At 41.0% G+C, this 23,733-nt stretch overlaps 1 protein-coding gene across 1 annotated transcript in view; it reads right to left on the reverse strand.

Annotated features, from left to right (window-relative positions):
• Positions 1-22,972, reverse strand: part of TRIM24 (tripartite motif containing 24) — a 66,649-nt gene extending 43,677 nt beyond the window's left edge. Inside the window, exon 1 of the mRNA XM_054842660.1 lies at positions 22,444-22,972. Within this exon, the coding sequence (XP_054698635.1) occupies positions 22,444-22,852 (409 nt within the window). The 5' untranslated portion in view covers positions 22,853-22,972. The remainder of the gene's footprint in view (positions 1-22,443) is intronic.
• Between the last annotated feature and the right edge of the window lie 761 nt (positions 22,973-23,733).

Here is a 23,733-nt window from a genome sequence, read left to right on the forward strand (position 1 = left end):
GCGGGTAAATTTGCTTTTATTCTAATCCTGGATCGATGACTGCTACACAAACCAGTTTTAATCCAGGTTTAATCAACTTCAAGACCGTGGATTTGAGTGAAAATACCCAATATCCCGATCTCAATGTACCTGTTACAGCCAGGTTATACTGTTATGCACACAGCTGGCAACATAGGCCTTTTGGGCACAAAAGGTAAACTAGGCAGGCAGCATTCCTTTCAGGTCCTTATTATCTCCTATTCTTAATGTATCCAAGGCTCGCTCAGTAACGTAGTGAACAATATAAACCAGGTGTGGTCTCTTCCTCTCCGCTCTCCAAGAGGAAATAGAAGGTGCAAGCAGAGTGCTCTGTACGTGGTTTTTTACACGTGTTGCATTTGAAATAAAAGGCGCGTGGCAAATAACAGTACCGAACGGATTCACGCAGGTTCATTTCAGAACTTCAACCTAGACACCTCAAAGAAACACTCTCATGCAGCTATGCTGCACATCAGCACTGGAATTTCTACCCACGCTCCTTATCAGTAAACAAATAGTACAGTGGAGTGCACCGTATAATCGCCACACGGTCCTGCAGAACATGTGAGGAGCTGGCACTCCACCAGAACCCACATAACGAAGAGAGACGCTAAGATCCTGGGAAAGAAAAATGTGGTTTACAGTGAACCCAGAATTCAGAGCTTCCTATGGGAAAACAGAGGCAGAAGAGGAAAGACAATGACTATTTTGGAATTAACTGGAAAACATGGCTAAATACGAAAACAACGCATTCAAAGTTAAAAAAAGAATGCTGATTATATTCAAGTAAAGATATACACAGTAATTTAGCAAAGGTCATGGACAAACATATCTCTGTTTCAGCATTAGCATTTCTACTGGCATTATCAGCCTTACGTGTCATAATTAAGCACTAAAGTTTTATTTGGAAATAGTAAATTCCAAGTAAATTCTTACTTTGCAATACTAGTTATGGAATGCAGCTTTTTATATAAAATGATACACTATACATAGGCCAAACAAAGTTTTTCAGCCATTCATCCAATACAAATTGTAGTTACTGTTATCACAGATCTGATGGGATTTATGTCAGTTCATGTTATTTATGTTGCTTATAGCCCAAAATGCATCAGCATAACCCTAAGAGCACACACCTGTAAACGTCAGGCTGCAGAGAGTTATAAACAAGAAATATTGGGAACAGGAAAGTTACTGGATTTGTTCCATATTTGTTTCTGAAGATGACACATAACCATCTATTTTTTTCTCATGTGCAGAGTGCTCTTTTAGAATGAGATTTGGTCCAGTAACATGGTGCATTGGGTTTACATGTCCAGGTATGGGTAACGGGGGGCAAGGGGGAGCTGCAGGGGTGTCCTCTGTGAGACGACACCAGGGACTGCCCCTATGTCAAACAGAACCAATTCCAGCCAGCTCCAAGCTGGACCCATCAGCAATGCTGGTGGCACCTCCGTGTACACATTTAAGAAAGGGTAAAAAAATGCTGCGCAACAGCAGCTGGGAGAAAGAAAAATGTGAGAAACAGCCCTGCAGCCACCCAGGTCAGTGAAGGAGGTGCTCAAGCAGATTCCCCTGCAGGCCACAGAGAAGGCCATGGTGAAACAGATTGTTCCCCTACAACCTGTGGAAGACCACTTAGAGCAGACACCCACACTGCAGCCTGTGGAGGACCCCACACTGCAGCATGTGGACATGCCCTGAAGAAAGCTGCAGGCTGCGGAGAGCCCACACCAGAGCAGGTTCCTGGCAGGAGCTGTGTCCCATGGAGAGTAGCCCATGCAGGAGCAGGTTTTCTGGCAGGAACTGTGGGGGACCCAACCTGGAGCAGCCCATTCCTGAGTGACTGTACCCCATGGAGAAGGCCCACATTGGAACAGGTCTTGAAGAAATACCCCATGCTGGAGCAGGTCTTGAAGGATGGTATCCCATGAGAGGGACCCCACAGTGGAGCAGGGAACAAGTAGGTGGAGGATGGAGCAGCAGAGAGGAACTACTATGAACTGACCACAACTCCTATTCTTCATCCCTGCTCCACCACTCAAGAGGGAAAGAGGTAAAGTCAGGCATGAAAGAGTGAAGAGGTGTGTGAGGGGGAAGGTTGCGTTGTTTTGAGGGGTTTTTTATTATTATTTTTGTGTTTATTCCCCACCATCCAAATCTATTTAATTGGCAATAAATTAACCTTCCTCACATTGAATCTGTTTTGCCCATGATGGTAATTGATAAAAGATCTCCCTGTCTTTATCTGTCCTGTTGAGAAGGAGGAGAGAGAGAGAGAAAGAGCAGCTTGGTGGGCATCTGGCAGCCAGTCAAGGTTAACCCACCTCAAATGGTCTTAGAGACAGACCTTAATGGTTGTCAGGTGTGAGTTTGTTTGGTTTGTTTTGGTTTTTGGGTTTTTTTTAATTTTTAAAAAGCTAAATGCTTTAAATTAGAAAGCTGTCTTAGTTGACAAGAGAAATTAAGTGGATCTAAAAGAGGTGCTGTTTTATTTCATATGGAGAAGACAGTGCTCTGTCAGTACTGCAACCCCAGAGAGATGTGGAGAATACATAACCTCCTGCCAATTATAATATCTGTACCACTTTGGACATCTAATCCAGTTTAGAATACTGCTAACCATTGGGATCTTCTTCCTTTTCCCAAGTAAAAAGGACATGCATGAGCACTGAGACAGTGTCATTGTCCTCAAACTAGTCTAGTAAATGACACCATATACTACAGTAGCTTAAGAGAAATTTTATTTAAAAGATGTGAGGAAAACTTGGATAGATGCATGCTAGAGTCGAGCCTTTTGGTATCAACAATAAAAATGGAAACAGCATACAATAAATATCACCATATTAATGACTTTGACAGTTTTAACAGATTATTCCTACTATCTCAAATCATATTATTTATAATATATTCTGTAGGTATAGTGATGACTTGATAAAGAAATTGCAGACATGGTTTGAAACCCCTTTTTTCCTCATCCAGTTTTCCAGTACAAAGGCTTAATGCAGATGATGGATAAGTATCCCATCTGAGGTCCTGCAGCAGTAACAAAACACAACACTGCACAGTAAGGATTACGGCTGTCCACAGCCTACTAATAGACCTGATAGAGTACTTTGACTTTTTTGGTGCTTCAGAGTCAGGCTGGTTTAAAAGTCCTAACTGACTACTAGTATTAAGACAGATAGCTGAAGCAAACATAGGAGCACTCATACAAGCTTTTTGCTAACAAGCCAACAGGTGCTGTAGCAAGCAATTAACTCCTACCCTTTTTTGAACAACCAAAAATACATAATATTTTCCAAAGACATTTCTGCTTGCATTTCATCAAAGAGTTACAATAACATACAGGAAGAAGGAATGCAATACAAGGGCATCAGTATAGCCCCAGTATTTTCTTACTACATTCCATGTATGTATTTGCTTTTAATGTTCATTCGTACACCTTTTTTTCCCCTCATAAACATTTAATTACATTTTAAACTGCTCCTTAAGCATGCATAGAATGTAATTCCTAAATTAACCTCTGAATTAATATTTCCTCCATCAAGTCCCTCTGCAAGACACTTCCTAGTGCTACAATGAATCAAACTTTGCTTCCAAATCTTAACACTAAAAAACCAAAAAATATCGTGCAATAGCTTTCTAACTATGCTTCGTCTTTTTGCCAACACTTCCTTCCTCTTGTTTCAAGACACCTGCTTCCTGAATTGTGCCACAATTTACTTCAGTGCATTCAAGGCTGGGAACCCTAGCTATTATACTATGGTCTGTTCAAGAAGATTCAAATTCTGAATAGCAAGATATTAAAAGCCATTTAGTTGATGTCTTTATAGAAATTGGTATGGAAAATAATTCATCCTCTAATGAAAGTGTATGAGAAGCACGTTATATCATCAAAACATGAACTACATTACTGCTTTAAAGGGGAAACACAAAAAAAATCCCCAAAATATTTTGCTCTGCATTCCCTGCCCCCCAACAATATCCACAGTTCTGATAAAAGTAATGAGGGCAAAAGAGAAGAAAAAATCTGGAAAGCTGCAGCACAGAACATTATTAACCCATACATTGTGGGATAACAATGAAATTTCACTAATCCAAAAATAATTTCTGCAATTGATATTCGCTGTACCAAATATATATTCTTCAAGTACATTACCAAGTCAGCCCAAACCTAGTATTTTCACAAAAGACAAAACCCCAGTATCTTTAAATAAAGATTGTCAGAGCAATTATAACACAGCAGCATCAGAAACAGCATCAGAATCAGGTTAGCATTTTGGCTGTTCCAGTTAAGCACATTCCTGGATGGTGAGGCTCTACTGTTTATCCTGATTAAATTGGGGGTAAGGAGGATCTCTAATTCCACACCAATGTTCTGATGCTCAACTAATTCTTGACCTAATCAACTCTAAAGAGCTTTGAGATATCTGTATGTGAATTGAACAATATAGTTAGGAGGCTTCCAAGACCAAGTTATTTTTTAGTGAACAAAGTAATTTTCCTTCCTGAAGATTCTCTGAAAGACGACTTGCTACGATAGCACATTGCCAGAAATAAAGGGTTGACACTTGGTATTTTTAATGTAATTTCCTTTCAGAATGCCTGATGTTGCACTACACCCTAGAGACACAGAGAATATCTGAGAAAAACAGATTTAGCATTACTTGGAAGAGGAAAAAAAAGTTGAGATCAAGCTACCTTTCTTATTACTCCTTTGGCGGGGTAGGGGGGTATGAAGGGAAACTGGGCAAGGGTGACCTCACATTTTCCTAAAATTGCCTGAAGTAGCATCACCTACATCCTGCAGTTTAAAGGAAACAAACACCAAGAGGATCCAGCGGTGACTCCAGCACACCAGATCAGCTACAGGAGTAGGCAACTTCAGCCAGAGTTGTTCCATTTTCAACTGGACTTACCCTTCCCAATTGCCTATTTGTTTCAAACCCTCTGTTTCCCTCTGAACCTCTTGTCAAGCATCAGTCAGTTGTCAGCTGATTTGCCATCCTTCCTTCCAATTTAGAATATTCACTCCTACACAGCCTCGTTTTCTCTAGTGGCAACAAGAAACTTGTTTTCTGGTTCTAACTGTTTATCCATATTATTCCCATCGAATGCAATCTCCTGCTTCCAGCTCTGTAGTGCCCATTACAATGGGGCAAATGCAGGGCGGGGAAAGGAAGCCAAGAAAAACACACAGGATTCATCTGTGAAATAATTGAAAATTTCAGTGCGTTTGGGGCTGAAGCACTGCAAGGTTTAGTAATGAAACAAAAAAGGAAAAATATATGAGAAGTAGAGAGCACACAAAAAAATCCCATGTATGGCTAGAAATAAGTTAAGGTTCTTCTATATGGTTAGAAATAAGTTAAGGTTCTTCTGTAGTTGTAACGCTTATTGAACCTTCAAAAGGACAACACTGCAAGGGATAAGATAACACACAGTAGAAAGCCTTTCCCTGAGAACAGTCCCATTTTACATGGGCTTAAATTTTCAAATTTAAGAAACCTAACAAGAATTGCATAGTTTACTCTCTTTTAATAACAGATTATTACATAAGCATCTTCATTCAAGGGTATAAAGCAAACCAAAGAAATCCATTGTCTATCAAGGAGGAACAGGGGCTTGAAACTGTTTCTCCTCCTGTCTCTGCACACTGATGCAAGCCAAGGCAGAACCTAGGTCTAGGTAGGCAGTCCTCTCAGCTTTGAGAGTAGGTGACTATTTCCAATATGTCAATTTGTAGCTGTTAGTGTCCAACATTAAATCATTGCACGAAATAAGATTTTTAAAGCATACTTACCTGTTTGTTCTTGCTCAGAACAGTGAAGTTCAAGTGTCAGGATTTAATTTGTCAAAATAATCCTATAAGATTTTTATTTTTTTTAAATGGAACAAGCATTTCCAGAGTGCTCCAGTGGGCAGGTAAAAACTTATTACTTAACTTGAGAGAAGTCCTATAATCACCATCACGATTATCATGAGGATGGTAAAGCAACATTAAGTGATACGATCCCATATTTTCATCTACTCCTCTGTGCCAGCGTAGTTTTTACAAAGCTGTATAGTGAGTTGGATCAAGAGCACGTGGCTCTTGAGTGGGAGAAGTAGAGGGGAAAACCTATACCCTTTGTAGCAGCAACATCCATTAATACAAAAATCAAGCAACTGTGGAACCTTACATTTTCAGACCTTGTTTGAACCAGGCCCAGACACCACATCGCTAACAAGAGTAACAAAGCTGGCTCTCCTGCCCATTCATTTCTATCCCATACCAACCCCAAGATTTATGCTGCCCTGCAGAGCTGGATCAGGGAATATGACATGGATTAAATGGGGCTGTGCCAGGAGGGAAGAGTTAGTTTCCACCATAGTGGTTCTCGCTGGCTACAGGCTCACAATGCGTGTGCCTCTTCAAGGAATGCTAAGCTCCATTTTAGACATGTAGGGGAAACCACATTCTTACTCTTCCTCACAAGTTACACGCTGCATCCACAGCAATGCCATCTCAAGCCATTCAGCAGAATGGATTTATGGCACATACTGAATTATTTCCAACTCAGTTCTCCATTTCCTGGGAGTACATTCCAGCCTGCTGAAGCATCCCTGACACAATAGGAGGTGACTGCTCTGGTCTGCCCCAGTTTTGGCTCATTTGCGTCTTCACTGTAGCAAACAGGTTTCAGAGCCAGTTTAATAAAGCCAGTGGATAATCGTTTGTAGATCCAAAAAGGTATTTTTGTTTGTAGATGCAAAGTGTTTTACTAAAAGAAGCGGGCTTAAGGGTTCTCTTTCTTCAATACAGATCAGTCAGAAAAATACTAGTTTTGTGAGAAAGCTCTCTTTAGTTGCTTCAAGCACTCTATTAAATAATTTTCCCAAAAGTGACAGTCATTACAGAATAAATTAATTAGGCTTGCATAAGGCAATCTTCCTCAGTTTTACAGAAGTCTTGTTTGAAGCATTACCTATACATACTGTAGCATGGAAGATACTAACAGCAAGTCACATATACAGCTAAAATTTTTTAAAAAAAGACAGGCTAGTTAACATTAATAGAAGGTATGTTAGAGACTGAAGACAGTGCCAGCTATAAGATTTTTAGCATAACTACACAGCAAATCAGGGCATTTCAGTTGTGACCTACAGACCTTTTCTCCTCTCGCTGTGTATACAGACACCATTAATATTTGCAAGGTTTTTCATTAAAATGCACTGGGTTGAGGGTAAACTGGTTATATTTACACAGGTCATGTTTTTCTGTTAAAAACAAACACTTAGAAAACTTAATTCGAGAGATGATATCATGTGCAATAACATCTCAATTTTAAAAATAATTACTGCTCTCCTCTTGTTTCTCATTAAGCCAATACTGCAAAATTGGCAACTTCAAACCAGTTTGTTCCAGAAAAAGCTGCTCCTATCTAGTTCTGACAGCCTGCTGCTGCTAGTGGAGGGGAGATAGGTTAAACCAACAAGCAAAGCATACCTCAAGGGGAAACTAGCACCTACTGCCAAAATATAAATATTCAAAGCAACCACAAACCTAGTGGGTAAGTTTATTAAAACCTGAATGCTTTATTTACCACCCTTTAAAATGTAAATAGATGAAAACCAGACAAAGACTAGTAGCTGTAATCCCCCCTCTGGAAGAGTGTTACAGGCCAGTTTTTATGCTGCAGTGCATTGACTTTCTTGGAAAGCACTGCAGAGCTGAATTAAAATATTTCAGCTGCTCTGTGAAATGGTTCATTGTTTTTGCTATACATGCCCAATCTTCAAACATTTCAAATACTGCATATTAGACCTCATAAACTGTAAATTTTGCAAGGGCTTACTCTCCAGCCACTTCTGAATACCTTAAGTAATTTTGAAGAGAGAGTTATGTTCACATCCAAGGCTGTCCAATGCATTTTCTTCGACAACACAGTTATAAGAAGTGTCATAATGGTAACAAAGGGAGATACTGCTATTGTGGGATAGACAATATTTAAGTACAAGATGATGAATAAAAATCCTCACTGCCTTGCAATGAATGTGCTTAAACAACGATGCAGAAGCTGCCAACAATTATGCCAATTGTCACTGCTGACTGTGATGAGCATTTCTTTCATCACAATTAAAATACATTCTTTCAAGTCTTGAAATTGTCAAGTATTTCCAACTTATATGTAATGAATTCAAGCATACAAGATGCAAGGATTTTTAAGATTCAGTGACATTCTTGGTTCGTTTTCTGAGCAGCCTAGTATTTAATTCTTCAAGTTGCTAACATTTTAAAAGTGGGTTTAATGCTGTCTAGATTCATATATTCTACTGAAATACCATTTTGCAGACACTGTAGGTTCCTGCCAACAGTGTTCAAGTCCATTGTATCCATGTGCTTCTAGAAGAAGGAAATTAATACCTTTCTCCCTGAATAGCAACATGTTAGCATGTTGTTATTACTATTTAAAAAAAGAGATCACAGGGTAAAAAATTTGTGTTGCCAGAAACTCTGGTAGGGAGAGGGACCCCGCCTTAGAGTTGTCACCACAACACAGCTAGCCGTCATTTCTTTGTAGCAAGAAATTCCATAGTCTGGTCTTCATCTTTTAGAGTTCTCATCTACTACCAGCTGACAGTTCAGTTGCAGTACAAGGCATCTATTACCAGATATGATAGTTACAAAAAAAAGTAGGTAAGCTGATTATCATTTGGGCAGTTGGAATGAGTCACAAGCCAAAGAACCAAGCTTTTCTGGAAGACACTGAAGGAGCTGATTCTTTTTAACCCTTTGTTGGAGAGATGAAAACTATACTTAACATGTGACACTCTTCACCGTTTCACCCACTTCCTCCATTTAGCCCCAGATACCATAACGTTCCCATCAGCACTGAGCAGATGTGAAGGTTAAAAAGCCTCAAAAAATAACTTCTAAGAACCTGAACCACATTAAGGGAATCAGGTTGGACGCAGTAGTGGGAACAACAGTAGGTAACAGACTTTAGTCAGAGTATTTCAGGAGAAATGTCACCCAAAACAGGAACGCTAATACAATTCAAGGCCTTTGGCTAGCTCGTATTACTTCCTCTCTTCTTTGAGCGCTCAGATGCACTCTTGCGATCTGTTCTTACACAAGTCTCCTCCCATTCTCAATACGATCACCGTTCAGTAACTGGAAACTACCTATCAGGACTTGGTAACCTAGCCTCTTGGCCCTCATTTTTTGAAGGCGCTAGCCTCAGGGGAGCAATTCAGGTGCCTAAACATACGTACCTAATTTGAGGAGGATATTGCGCCTAGCTTCCAGCTACTATTCCAGGAGGAAACAGGTCTCCTGTGGATTGTGCAGTACATCTGCCAGCCCTTTTTTGAATATCACAGGCATTCTAGAAACTCAGAAGTGGCAGAAGATATTCCAGTTTGGACAGCTGAATCTCAATTTACCCGTCTACTCTACTCCATGTATCACTGCTATTGTGATTTCAAATTCCTGGTGGAAAATACAACTGAGAAGCACACAGAAGATCTCTTATATAGTACCTAAACAAACTGCAGTCCGTAGCTCCAAGGAAAAACTTGGTTAAAATCACTTAAAAGCTAGCAACTTGCTAACTGCAGTGTTTTCTGCATCCATCTGTATTCTGCTATATAAGGTATCTATTTTAAAGTTCTCCTCGAGGACAAACTTAGAGTTCAGAAGTCATCAATACCTCTGTTATGTTTCCTTCAAACTATCTCAAAATACAGATTACAGTGATGTAACAAATCTAATGGAAGATTCCATCAACTTTGTTGTAAGTCGTATATGCAGGGAATGGATGTTGAAAAGTATAGAAATATCATGCTAATTTAGAATAATACATTCTGCCTTTGTTTAGGTCATTTTGTTTGGTGAGGGGGTGGAGAGAAGAAAAAGAAAGGGCAGGCTGATATTACAAAAAACATTTTTTGCTTATTAGTATCTCTTCAATATATTCTTTGATGACAATATGATAATAGCACATTTACCTCACAATGCCCAACAGTGAGAAAGAGGAATTTAATATGTATTTATCAATCATTTCCTGAATATTTATATAGGTACACTTTTAATCTGTGCTTAAATTAAGTCTGTTATATAACAAACACTTTCATTATTAACCTGGTAAGGTTTTTAAAGCTTGCTGTTGACAGGGACAATGAAAGGCACAAACAATATTTGATGAAAATTCCCGCTCTGATAAATGTAGTCAATAAGACAAAATATACAGATACTTCTTATTTCCTGCAGTTTCCATCAGATAGGTCTGAGTGCTCTGCAAAACATTATTATTATTGGAATAAAAAAGTAATGATTCAAGCAATTTAATTTCTTTGAGCAAAACAAGCCAAAGATTTCCAGATCCAGTCTATTCTGACTACTTGTTATGTTCAAAAGCTGTTTAATACTAAAGCTTGTCACATGCAGAACTTTTGCACCTAGGAAAAAGTAACTCTTAATGGTAGCACAGAAATAATACTGATTTACTATGCTAACATGACTCCATATAGTTAAACTTTGCACTTGAAAGATGGATGAAGTTTCTTTGCAGTGTTGCCAAATTTTAATACCTTTGGTGGGATTCATCTAAGTCTTGATTTACATGAAGTTCCCTTCATAGTCAATGTTGACCTAAGTAATATAGTTAGATCATGAGTCATCTCATCCTAAAAGCAGGTGTCTACACTTGGTCAGATGAATCGTACCTTACAAACATCCACTTCTTTCCAGTAAGTATGCTAATACCCTTATCCACTATTGGGCATCCAGTTCAATTGCAAGAATCTCTCCAATATTCTAAAACCAGTAATTAGAGAGAAGAATACCCTCCAAGTTATCCACAAGTTACAAGCATTGCACTTTTGGGTATAGATGTACAGGAATAAAAAGCCAACTTTCTTTATATTCCTCTGTGATATCTGCCCTGCATCCCACAGCACTGCTGTAAGGATTCAAAAAGCAAGGTGGCCAGCTTTTTCCAGTTCCATGTAACTTTAAGACTACGAAGCTGGAGCAATATGTTTATTTATATATAAATTTGCTTGAGCAAAGCTGGAGCATTGTGAGATCCACACAGACTATACAGCTTCCAAGAACCAGCATTAATTAAGAAGCAGTGTTTAAATTTTAAAAAAATATATAAATATATTTTATATATTATAGAATTTTAAAATTTTTAATTTAAATTTAATCAAGAAGCAGCGTTGTTCCTTCTACTTTGGCATTGCGTTAATATGAAAATTACTGCATGTAAGGAATAAAGCGTATTCCTTCTGGGTTGAAGTTATGCACTGATTGATCAAGCAAGAACAATGGTGATTTCAAATAGCTGCCCTACAGCTCTCAGAAAACAGCATGTTTCAGAGGCAGCAATTATACTACTTGTGTTCTCACTGCCCATCTCCTGATATTCTCTCCTCTGTAACCTGCAGTAGATAACTGAACCATGAACTAGATCCTGTTGGTTGATGTGAACATCCACATCTGCTGAAGAAATCTAGTCTTCCTATGGTTTCCTCCATTTTCCCAAAACCAGAGAAGAGTTCCTTCAAAGGCACTTTCCCAGCATGACACACTCTGTACTATGAATGAAGCTCAGGGAAATGAATCTTCTACCAAAACTGGTCTTCATAAATGCCATTTCCCTGTCCTTTAGATTCACTTGATCTACTTCCATGGTCTGTGCCATACTGCCTGAAAGGATTCATCACATTAGTAGTTTAGATGAAGTTCTGGAAACATTACACTTTGCCTCCAATACCAGTCTGGGAATGAACTAGGATTATATTTCTATTCCTACTTTTATTTTTAAGGAATATTCATAAGCATTCAACCATGGCATTGTGGTTCTTAACCTACTCGGCTGGCATAATGACAAATGAAAAAGAAAAAACAACCACAACTTCAAGGCAGAACAACAGCTATTCTGGCAAAGGTTTGAAGTCAGACCGCCTGAAGCTCATAGCACCTATACTATATTCTCAATAATTTAGATCAGTCAAAAGGCAGCCAAAGAAAACCTTATTAAATCTGATCTCATCCCAATGGAACTGGAAGCAGGGAAGAAGAAAAAAAACCCAAACCACACAATAAATACAATCAGATTGGAACACAATATAATAATACTGTTGCTAAATGGATTTTAAAAGGATGTAAGATTAGCATTAACTTCTTTCTTAAAGAATACAGACTACATTCAGCTCTTACACAAAGGGTGGAACAGAGGGAACAGGACTGTCAGTTCGATCTATTTAGGATGCCTATATATAAAGTCTTCTTCATTTTGCCAAAAACAGCTTCTGGAATGACTATTTTGAGAACAGATCTTTGGCCTTGTTGAATTTAAACAGCAATGATAATCTAGAAGACATAATGAGCTACCAGAAACCGTGGCTTTGTTTCTAAGTTGTATCTGGTCCCACTTATAAGGCCATTTCAAAGAAGAAGAGACAACAGAGGACTGTCTCCCAATCTGCAGTTGAATCTGCTCAGTCCATCAAGATACGCAGAATTTTATTGATAGTGCCAGTACCAACAGTTGATACAACAAATATTTATTGAGCAGTAAGAGCAATTCTGGCAGGTCATTCTTGTGATACAGAATAAGACCCTATTGCTAGGGGTCTTTTGTTGTCTGATGTTCACTGCAAGAAGATGTGAAAAGACCACAGGCCCTCTCATACATTCCAACCCAGGCTCTTCTGAACACTCTTTCACAACATTGGACTCTGCCTTTGCTATGAAGCAGGGAATAAAGATTTTATTTTACAGCTTGGAGTGTAATATTTGAAGAAAGGGCTGCTAGGATCTCTGGACTCACATTCAGATAGACTATGACAGACAAACTACACCTATGTTTATCCCAGGAAAGAATTCTATGCATCTACATTTTGAGATAATACTTATTCAGGCAAGGTTTAAAGCATGAGCTCTGAATCCAAATTTGAGTTTCTTGAAGAGAGAAGGGACTGAGGAAAAGTTAAGCAGAGCTTCTAAAAGGAGATCAAATTTCTGTAGCATTTGATTAAACTAAACAATCAAAGTATTCTAAATTATTTCGGAGGTTTCAAAGAAAGACTTGCTAGTCAGCAGGTTATACCCTCACAGTCCTGGAACTATTGAAGGCCAAGTAGCCTGTAGCTGCTAAGTTCAACAATTCAAAGGCTAAAACAACTGAAAACAATAGCTGCTAATGTGTGATGAAAGACCCCTAGAGAAGAAAAGAGCAAGAAAGGAACAGAACTACAGAGAACTGAGGGCTGACAACCAACTGCTTAAAGAAACAAAGGTAGTATTGGAACTGCGAAGCTACAAGCACTCAAAGAGAGCTAAATCTAACCCTGAAGTATGCTACCTCCAAGATTTAAATGTTCTCAGGACATCTAGCCATTACTGAGGTCCTGCTATCAGACACTGCATATCATTATACAGCTCTGTATTCAACAAAGCTTATCTGCTAAATAGACTGTCTTTATCTCAGCTTCTGACTGATCAATGCCCACTACCCTATTTATCACTTTGGGGTTCCCGAGTGCCATGAATTTCAACTTTTACTTGAAAACTATTGAAACAATAGTTACATGTCACAGAGGTTTTCCAAAAGGCAAAGATGATTCAAAGCTACTTCCACTTTTCTTTAAGCCAACTGACTAGAAAGGCAGGTAGTTTATATTCCTACATTACTTCAGCAAGTAGTTTACTCATTTCAAAGCAGAGTCCAGGTTGAAAAAAAAAAAAAAAAAAAAGGCATGTTTCAATTCACACTTTTGCTGTTCAGGCCAATCTTGCCAACTACTCATTTCTTGTAACAGGCCTGTTGGTGCTGAGCTGTTCTACCAAGGCAGCATACCTTGCATTTAAAATTAGAACCTTGTTCCCATTTAAAAATTTCTTATTCCCCAGCCAAGTGCTGCATCTCTCTACCTCTTTCTTCCCACCTACTCATTCCCTGCATACCACCAGTGTTCCCTCCCCTCACCAGCATCTGTGTTACAAGTACCCTGATGTAGCAAATACAGCAGCAGCCTAAGCCTAACACGAACTTCTGTTAGGCTGGTGTATAGCATTAGTTCAACAAACTTCAACTCTGCACATCCTTAACCATGTTGTGACTCTATTAAGATGCCTAGAAATGAATGAAGTGGATTAAGTGAACTTTTAAGTTTATTACATGCTTTCTGAACTCAAGCAGACATCCTAGAAAAATAAATGGGGTTTTTCCAAGTCAACATTTACATAAAAATAGTCCCATTTCTTTTTTACTAGTTACAGTACAGACAGATATGTCAGCTCACTGGGAAAATATACAGTCACTTTTCAAATTAGGTAATCATTTTAGTTCAAAGGGTATTTCAGCTACAGTCTTGTTTTATTCAAATTGCACTATATTCACTTCAGGGACTATAGTATAAAGGGGAACTTGCCACTTTAAAAAAAGTTGCCACAGGCAACTTATTAATCAGAAGCAGGAATCTTTCTACAGTCAGAAAGCAAATGGCTCAGTTCTCTTGTCCATGTACTCCCACTTATGGAGGGTTTAGCACTGGAGTTGCAGATTTCTTTTCTGAAATGAAGATGTGCACGTGACCCAAATCCACTTTAGAAACAAGGGCCCTCAAAACCCATAAGAGCAGTTCAAATAGCTGAGCCTTGCTGTCTTCCTTTTTTCCATAGCCCACTGATAAACCTCAAAAATAACTAGAAAACTTGTTTAACCTAAGTCCTCTATCATAAATTAGTAATATATGCAAGGTAATACACAATCTTCTCCCACATAAAAGCTTCAAATAAGCATTTACTTGAAGCACTGGAGACAGTACCAAATAATTAAGAACATTCTTCTGCTCAACCTTTGGTTTCATACCTGACTTTACAAGACTGTTTCTTGTTAAGAATGGTGTAATGTTCTTAGTTACTTCACACAACTGTTTTATGCTTTCTTTGATGGTAAACATTTATGTTTTTATGCATTCTCTCTGGCCACTAGGAAAAAAAAAAGTAGATATTTAGTCAATTCAGCTGTGACACTGACATCTTCAAAGCACATTTGAGCTGCAAGTACATAGTTTAAACAGTAAATGACTCCATAGCTAGCTAATTGCTGTTAAAATCTACCTCAGCACCACTGAAATTCTTCTGTTAAAACAATTTTTCTGTGACCTTTAAATTAGCCAAACATAAAAGAACGCATCATGAAACTGCTACAGCAGATAAAAGTTAAATAAGAGATAGGAAGCCCAGTAGGAAATTTTGCTACTATTCACAGTTTGGCTGGATCATCTGCATGGGTCCACAGTGCAAGCTACAGGGCCATAGCCACCTGAAGAACCTTGTCTGACCAACATATTATTGTGAGGAAATCAGCAAAAACTACTGTATTAAAGTATTTCATCTTATTGTAAAAATCAGACTTCTTTTAAAAGAACTTCCAGTTTCAGAAAGAATACATTTTTCATAAACAGTTATTCATACTGAAATACAGTCACAGTAAAATTCACTTTAAATTATTTTTGGTTTTCCCCTATCTTGTTGTTTAGATCAGATATAATGGGCAAAATACCAGCTTCACAAGTTTACTGTCACCGGGAAATTCCACTAAATAATATGGAAATTCCACACAAACTTGCACGACCCTGGCATAAAACTTTTCCTGTACAAAAGACCAGCTTCTTTAACAACACTACATTCAGGATCAAGAGTTTCAACAAAACTCCTTTCTTAAATTAACTAACTGGGTAAAGTTGAGTGAACACGGCCACTTGGTAGCACTTACGTAAGTCAGCAAGGCAACCTAAAAGCCTGCTACATGGCCCGCTAGCTCTTCAGTACATTTCTCCTATGAACAAGCACACTTCTTCCTCAATTTGCCTCTTAATGAGCAGAGGCACCATTATTTTCCCCTGCTCTTCAGACAAGTAATTTTCTTAAGAGGTTTCTCTATCATATGCATTAAAACAACCCAATAGACTTTCAACTAGATACACATCCAAGTATTTTTAATACATTAGTATGTATTTCCTCTCCTGTTGCCTTATGATCTAGGATTCCTTTCCATTATTGAAAGTACTAATTGCTTAGTAGAGACATAAGCCAATTCCGTATCAGAACAGAGCTAGATTGGCTTCTGAGGATTTAAATCTTTGCTTAACAAAAACAAACAAACAAAAACTTTCATACAACAGTTCAGCTATTTTGATAACTTCTACAGCCTAACTTCTAAAAGGCTTCCAATTCAGATAAACCTGTCCATGTCACTGCAGTTGTTTTAACGCTCATCTGATGTTTCCGATGGCTTCAGTTTTTCCATCTCCAACTATTGGTGAAAGAAGCAAGACTGCAAATGTACCTAACTTACCCTCAAAATACTATTCTGTAGACACACATAAGATAAGTATATATTATATGCTTATATTAATCATGTATCAAAGCAACCATGATTAAAGCTTCTTTCAGCATCGCGTAGCTGTCCACCTTGATAAAGACTGCATATGTGTGTCTACTGATTTTTGTGGAATTCCTGGTAGAAGAGAATGCAGGCATTTATATATCCTCTATTTCTAATTACACTAGTACAATTAGTATCATATTCCATCAGACATATCTTGAGAGCATAGCTTTTTTCCTAAAAGAAGGGCATGATAATTAGAAAAATAAGAACGTTCTCTAGATAGTTTACTGATTAATATTTTTAAGTTTTTACTAGTTTCGTGACTTTTTAGCTAAGAGATTTGTCCATTACAGGCTATCAAAACAATAATATTATGCTATTTCACCTGTAACAATGCTAAATGCTTTTCAGATATACAATCTCTGGGGCTCAGGAAGTTTTCAATTCAAAGTAACCACAAATCAAAAAAGTGTGAAAACTAGGCATATATTTCCTATATATATTCCTATAACTTATATTATTTTCAGATATCCGCACTCCCAAATCTCCTTAAGTTTGTTACAGTTAAACAATTTAGTTCTTGATGGCACTGCAGCAGAACTAAGACTTGTGAAAGGATGCATACATGCAACCACATATGTGCAAGTGTGAGCATATACCCACACAAATAAAATATGGACTCTTTGTAACAGTGAAAAATGGAGAGAATGCACTTTAAGCAAGTGGCAATATTAAAGATGAAATGGAAATAATCATATGTAGTAAGCAGATTAAAACAAACAAAAAATCTTAAGTCTTCTTAGACTAACAAAACCTGGAAAAAAAACTAATCTTCACTGTAAGAAAGCTCAAATGAAACTATTATATGATTCTGCCCCTCTACTCTGCTCTGGTGAGTCCCCATCTGGAGTACTGTGTCCAGCTCTGGGGTCCCCAGTACAAGAAAGACCTGGATCTGCTTGAGCAAGTCCAGAGGAGGGCCACAAAGATGATCAGAGGGATGGAGCACCTCTCCTATGAGGACAGGCTGAGAGTTGGGGTTGTTCAGCCTCAGGAGAAGAGAAGGCTCCAGGGAGACACTGCAGCCTTTCAGTACTCTAAAGGGGCTTATGAGAAAGATGGGGACAAACATTTTAGCAGGGCCTGTTGCAACAGGACAAGGGGTAATTGTTTTAAACTAAGAGGATAGATTTAGACTAGATATTGGGAAGAAGTTTTACATGATAAGGGTGGTGAAGCACTGGAACAGGTTGCCCAAAGAGGTGGCAGATGCCCCATCCCTGGAAACATGCAAGGTCAGGTTGGACGGGTCTCTGAGCAACCTGCTCTAGCTGAAGATGTCCCTGCTCACTGCAGGGGCGTTGGACTAGATGGCCTTTAAAAGGTCCCTTCCAACCCAAACCATTCTGTGATTCTAACAGTTATCAAAATGAAAGAGGGAATAAGCACGTTACATACAGAGAAATAAGAAAATTTAAGTTAATTTCAAAAGCTGTATTTTCAAGGTCAAATGAAGTGATGACATCAGAAAGTCCAGATATTAAGATCAGAAGAGAGTCAGAAAGAGTTTAAAGGTATCTGGATAAGGACTGACTGTGGGACATAAAACAACAGATGCCATTCACATTCGTGAGAAGATACGAAGGGTTAGGTCTTCATTCCATGCCTTATAGGCCTCCAAATTGTATTGGCAAACAAATATTTCTTGGCATTAATAAGCTGAAATATGAAACATCACTGAAATCCTTGTTTAGTAACTCTGAAGTATTTATTACTTTAATTAACAGAAAGTATTGAACATATTTGAGTTGTTAGTCTGGACACTCCCCAGGAATTTAAATCCTGGGAGTGTCCAAACATTACATGCTTGTAAAAGCTTCATACAGATTTGTTTGCTAGTAGGTTTGTCTACAGGTAAAATAAGGATAATAAGAATTCTCTCTACTATTTTTGGTATCGACACTAGTAAGATTTAATCACGATACCTACGTAAAACTTTGCTATGCATTTCCATTCATAAGTTTTTCACCAGACCAGTTCACAATCTATTTGGTGCGGAGATTGATAATAAAAACCAAACAAGGATGTTTACAATTTAAATAGTTTTGAAAAGGAATAGAATCTCAATCTGTAACTTTGTGATTTTCATATACCTCTTTCACATTTAAAAATTCCACAGGAGTACTGTGATGTCCAGATGCTCCCCATATTATGAACGCTGTCCTTTAATTAAATATAGACTACTACTCAACTAGTCATTGAAGCACCACCCAGCACAAAATTTGGGCAAATGGCAGATTTCTAATAACAGCCTTCTTTTATGCACCAGTTAGAACTTGCACAATCCTATAGTAAAGAATGGCCATTTGAGAAACAGAAAGAAAACACACATGGAGTTAGCCAATTTATTTAGTAGCTGTGTCTGTACACACTCGCACACAAGCTAGTATCACATTTACAGACCCCCTCCTGCAGCATTCCCCATAGTTCATAACATTCTGTGCCTGGCAACCCATTTTTTGGCAATGCCACAACAAAGATACCACCTACATCAAATAAGTTTACCATTGCACATTAAGAAAACAAGCAGTGAGTCCTCCAGTGCGAAGACCATTGAAATCTGACAGACGGTTGATTCTGCAACAACTTTAACTTCAGTAACAGTATGGAGATCATAAACTCCAAGCTTGTTTTTTCCTATAGAAATTATTTTATTTCAAAACTGAATGCTGTGGCAGTATAGAGTATATCCATGCCAAATGGCCTTGCCACCAGCCTACCTTTGCAGGAGGAATACTGATTAACATCCACCATAGGAAACTCCTTCACATATCTTGACACCTGTCTTTGCCATTACCCATGCTGAACCTTGTATTCAAGTGAGCAACACTGAAATTCTTAATTCACTCTAGATCCTTAAGTTTGAGGATTTTTTTCCCCACAGTAATCCTTTATTAGTTGTTAGTATCTTTACAGAAAGAGAGCCAACATCCTCCCAAGTAAACTTGTCTGTATGTTGGAAGTCGAAAGCACGCATTATTCTAGTAAAGCAAAGGACTGTTTCTGCTTGGAAAGAGTTTACTGAAGACAAAAGGCATATGCAGATTATACTTGAAATGCAGTTCCTCTTTAGCTACCTGTTTCTCAACTAATTTGGATGTTAGCACAACACTCCATCTCAAGGCTGGCTCAGTGAAGCACTTTTCAAATCATATCCTCTCCTTTGTTCAAAACAAGACTCCCTTCTACCAGCCTTTCTTCAGGCTTCTTTTTGTGCGACACCTTACTGCTCAGCACACGTGCATAAGCTGTCTGCTTATCTTTCAGGAGCTTTTCATAGTTTATAATTCTATTGTGTTCCTTACCTAGGACATTCCTTCCAGCACAAATAGCTTCCTTGCTGTTTATTTCTTCAGTTTAGTCACAGTAATCTCATAATTTACAGCATGAAAAGAATTTACTATCCAACTTTCAAAGCTTATACTCTTCAGTTTATTTCTTCAGGTCACCCCTCAAACATTTTGCACAACGTATTATATTACCAGAAGAGGTGACCAATTTGCACTGTTTTGTCCTTCCTTCCATCTTCTGATAATTCAAGAACTCCTCCAGCCATAACATTTTTCCTCAATATAATCAGCTTTAGACACTGATGCCTTTTTTTTTTTTAATCCAAACTTAAGTTTACAACTTTTTATCAGCTGGAAAACAGAAAGTAGCCAGTGCACATTATCAAGTCAGGCCTAGCTAGCTAGTATACAGCCATTGTCATTTTAACTAGGCCAAAACCGTGACAAGATGTAAAGAATGCGTCAAAGAGTGTGAGATCTATACAAGTTGTTTCTTCCCATTGGACATGGAAGCATGAAAATAATGTGAAAGAAAAACTGAGAGGGTAAAAATGTCACCAAAAAATAGTATGTCTGTAAATTCGTAGAACAAGGAAGAATATATAAGATATGTGTAATTTATTCATGTAGAACCAACTCGCATAGTCATAAGGAAGGAATAGAGCTACATACAAGTCTACCATTGCTAAGATTCATTATTTTATCTGTCGTTTGTACTCTCAAGCAGATGTTTGAATACCACTAATCTTTTCATTCTTATGATGCATCTCATTTCTTACTCAACTACACACCCGTTTCTGCTATATTTAACTAGAACACTGGGAGTTTAGCTGTGCTGTTCATGACCTCAAAACTCAGAAGATGATCTTCCATGATGATTACATTGTCTCTCAGCCTATGTTGCAACCCCTGAACTAGCTTCATCTCTGCACCCTTTCTCGTTTCCAAGTATGTCATCTTGAAGTATCTCATCATACACCAGTTTGTGCTTTTTTCTGTTCCTCCCATGCAGAACTGCACAGTTCAACTCGTAGATGTATGAGCAATAGTATTTCCTTGATGAACCAAGCTTAAATATACTGGCTTTGGGTCTCACATATTTTTGCGTTCTGGAACTTCTGACCAGGTAGTCTACTACATAAATTACATGCTAAAATTGAAGACTGGATGAATACACTAACACAGACATCAATGTAGATTAAGAGGCTCAGCATATCCTATTAATAACATACTCGGGACTTTCTCAGACATTCTGAGCAAGGCTGTCTGTCCAATTGTCCCAAATAATCCTTTCTCCAAGACGATGTTCCTTTATAAATTGCTGCAAACATTTTGCATCTTCAAGTTGTAATCTTTCTGGTCAGAATTGCTGGCAGAATGGTAAAGGTTTCCTAAATGCACTTAAAGGACAATGGTTAATACTTGCTTAAGAATGGCCAATCTGGAGTTGCTACTTCTTTCTTCATGTAGAATTTTTCACATGAGCACCCACTACACATCCCAATAAGCACAACCTCCACTAATAATACCTACAGACAAGCTCAATTCCTATCACACTTTCTCTTTTCTATTCAAGTTTCTCCAGGATCTTCACCCATTTCCACTAGAGGATGCTTGTTTGCACCTTTTTCTAAGATGAAGTTGCCTTTAACAAAGTTAAGCGACCCACTAGACCCAAGAAGGCTGGGAAAAAAGTAAAATATTGGGAAAGTACGTTCAGATTGTAGGAGTTTTTACACATCTTCTAGAGCAAGATGTATTTTCAAACACCTTGACATAAGCTACTACTCTGTCAGTACATGAGCTTACCAAAAATTCCTCGCAGCATTCTCCCTTCAGCACGACAATTAAACAAGTAAGTTTTACAATTAATGCATTACCAGATCCATCCAGGCTGCCTATCAGGTGGACAAGCCTTATTGCTTGTCCGCACTTGTTACCGCCCAGGAGCTGGGACCCTCCCCGGCTGAACGCCGCCTAAAGAGGATGACAACCGCAGGGCTTCCCTCCAGGTGAGCTCCGAACTGCCCGCCTAGAAACATTACTCAAAACAAGTCTGTTTTCTCGCTACGTTTTTCTGCCTTCATGTCACTCCGTATTACGGTTTTCCCCCCGGCATAAGGCAAAAGCAAACCCTTATGGGCGCAAAGCCCCCCCACCCCGGCGCCCACCGAGGGAGCTGCCCAGGCCGGCCGCGGCCCCCGAGGCGCGCCCGGCCCCGCACCCACGGCCCGGCGGGGGGAGGAGGGGGACGGCTCCCGCCGCTCCTCTCTATCCACACAGAGAGCTCCCGGGAAAGTACAATTACTGCCTTCCCTTCCGAGGTGGGAAATTTTAAAAATAATAACAATAATTACAAAAAAAAACCCCACCCACCACCAACGCGCACACAATCTCCCCGCCAGCCTTGGCGCTGGCGAGCAGCGAGCACAGCCCGCCCCGAGCCCGCCCTGACAGGTCCGTGCCCCCGGGAGACCCGCGGCCGGGCACCTGCACCCCGCCCACGGCACCCGGTGCTTCCCAAGTTCCCGTCGCGACAGCTCCCCGCCCCCCACGTCTGTCGCGATACACAGACCTCCGGGGATAAGGGGGAAGGTGAGCGCGGGGTGGAAGGGGTTGCACCCCCAACCACGGGGCCGTGGGCCAGGCGGAGGGAAGAGGTCGGCGGCAGAAGGGCCACTTACCGGGCGTGCAGTGCAGGGGTGAGGCCGGCGAAGAGACGGGCGAGGAGGGGGGTGCCGGCGGCTGCGGCTCCTTGGGGGTGCCGGCGGCCGAGGAGGGTATGGCGGGGGGCAGCATGAGGTAGCGGTCGGGCTGCGGCAGGCAGCGGAGGCAGACCGAGTGGAGGCAGGGCAGCAGCTTGGGCCGCCGGCTCTGGATGGGCTGCCCGCACACGCCGCAAGTGTCCAACAGGTTGAGCGGGGCCACCTCCCCACCGCGCTCCGCCGGGCCCTGCCGGCTCTCGGCCTCGTTCTCCCCGCTCAGCGCCGCCGCTCCCGTTCGATCCGCCGGGCAGGGCCCCCCCGCCGCCGCCGCCGCCGCTCCCGCTCCCGCTCCCGCCGCCGCTACTCCCGCCGCTGCCGCCTCTTCCATTGTCCTGCGCCGGCCGCCGCCGGAGCGCCGAAGGGAGGCAGGGAGGCGGGGCGGCCCCACTGCCCCCGCCGCTTCCCGCCCGCGCCGATCCCCACCCTGCGCGGCCCGCGGTGTTTGTGTGCCTGCCCCGGGAGGAGGCTGCCCCGCCGCGCGACACGGCCAACGGCCGCCCGCGCCCCGCCCCTCGCCACGCTGCGCCCCGCCCCTCCCCCCGCCGCGCCGCCCGCCCCGCCCACCGCCCCAGCCCCGGTGCCTCGCCCCGCCCCGCCGCGCCACTCCCCCTTCGGGGCCACGCCCCCATCGCCTACGTGCGGCGAGCGCTTCTGCCGCCCCGCCCTCACAGGAACCAGCCCGACCGCCAGAGGAAGCCCCGCCCCCAGAGGCCCCGCCCCGAGCAGCCCCGCCCCACCCCGCCTTCTCCCCGGGCCGGAGGCGGGGCCTTTCCCGGCCCGGGGGCTGGTCGGGGACGGACCTTGTCGCCGGTGCCTATGGCGCCTGTAACCCACAGGCACTCACCCATCACCTCCCCGGGTCTTGCGCCCCACCAGCACACACACTGCGTTAAAAGCTTCCTGCCAGCCCCGCTGGAGCCCATGGTCCCCTCAGCCCCTGCCCAAATGGCCGCCCTCTCGCCTGGGTAGGAGGCCCAGCCCGCGGCCGGCAGCGTGTGGGCAGCCTGGCGCTGGCTAGGTGAGAGGCCTTCACCCCTCTGAGAGGTTCTTAAAGAGGTTGTCCTTCTCCCCTGCTGTACGTGCGGGTGTCTGTAAACTTTGGCCCATGTTCGGTTTGGCGGATCACACCTACACTGCCGCGCGCAGGCACGTCGCCTCACTGAAGCTAATTGGCAATCAGTAAAATTAAAAGAGTATGATGGAAAACTA

This window comes from Grus americana, chromosome 1, assembly GCF_028858705.1.
Source record: "Grus americana isolate bGruAme1 chromosome 1, bGruAme1.mat, whole genome shotgun sequence".
NCBI classification, from domain to species: Eukaryota; Metazoa; Chordata; class Aves; order Gruiformes; family Gruidae; genus Grus; species Grus americana.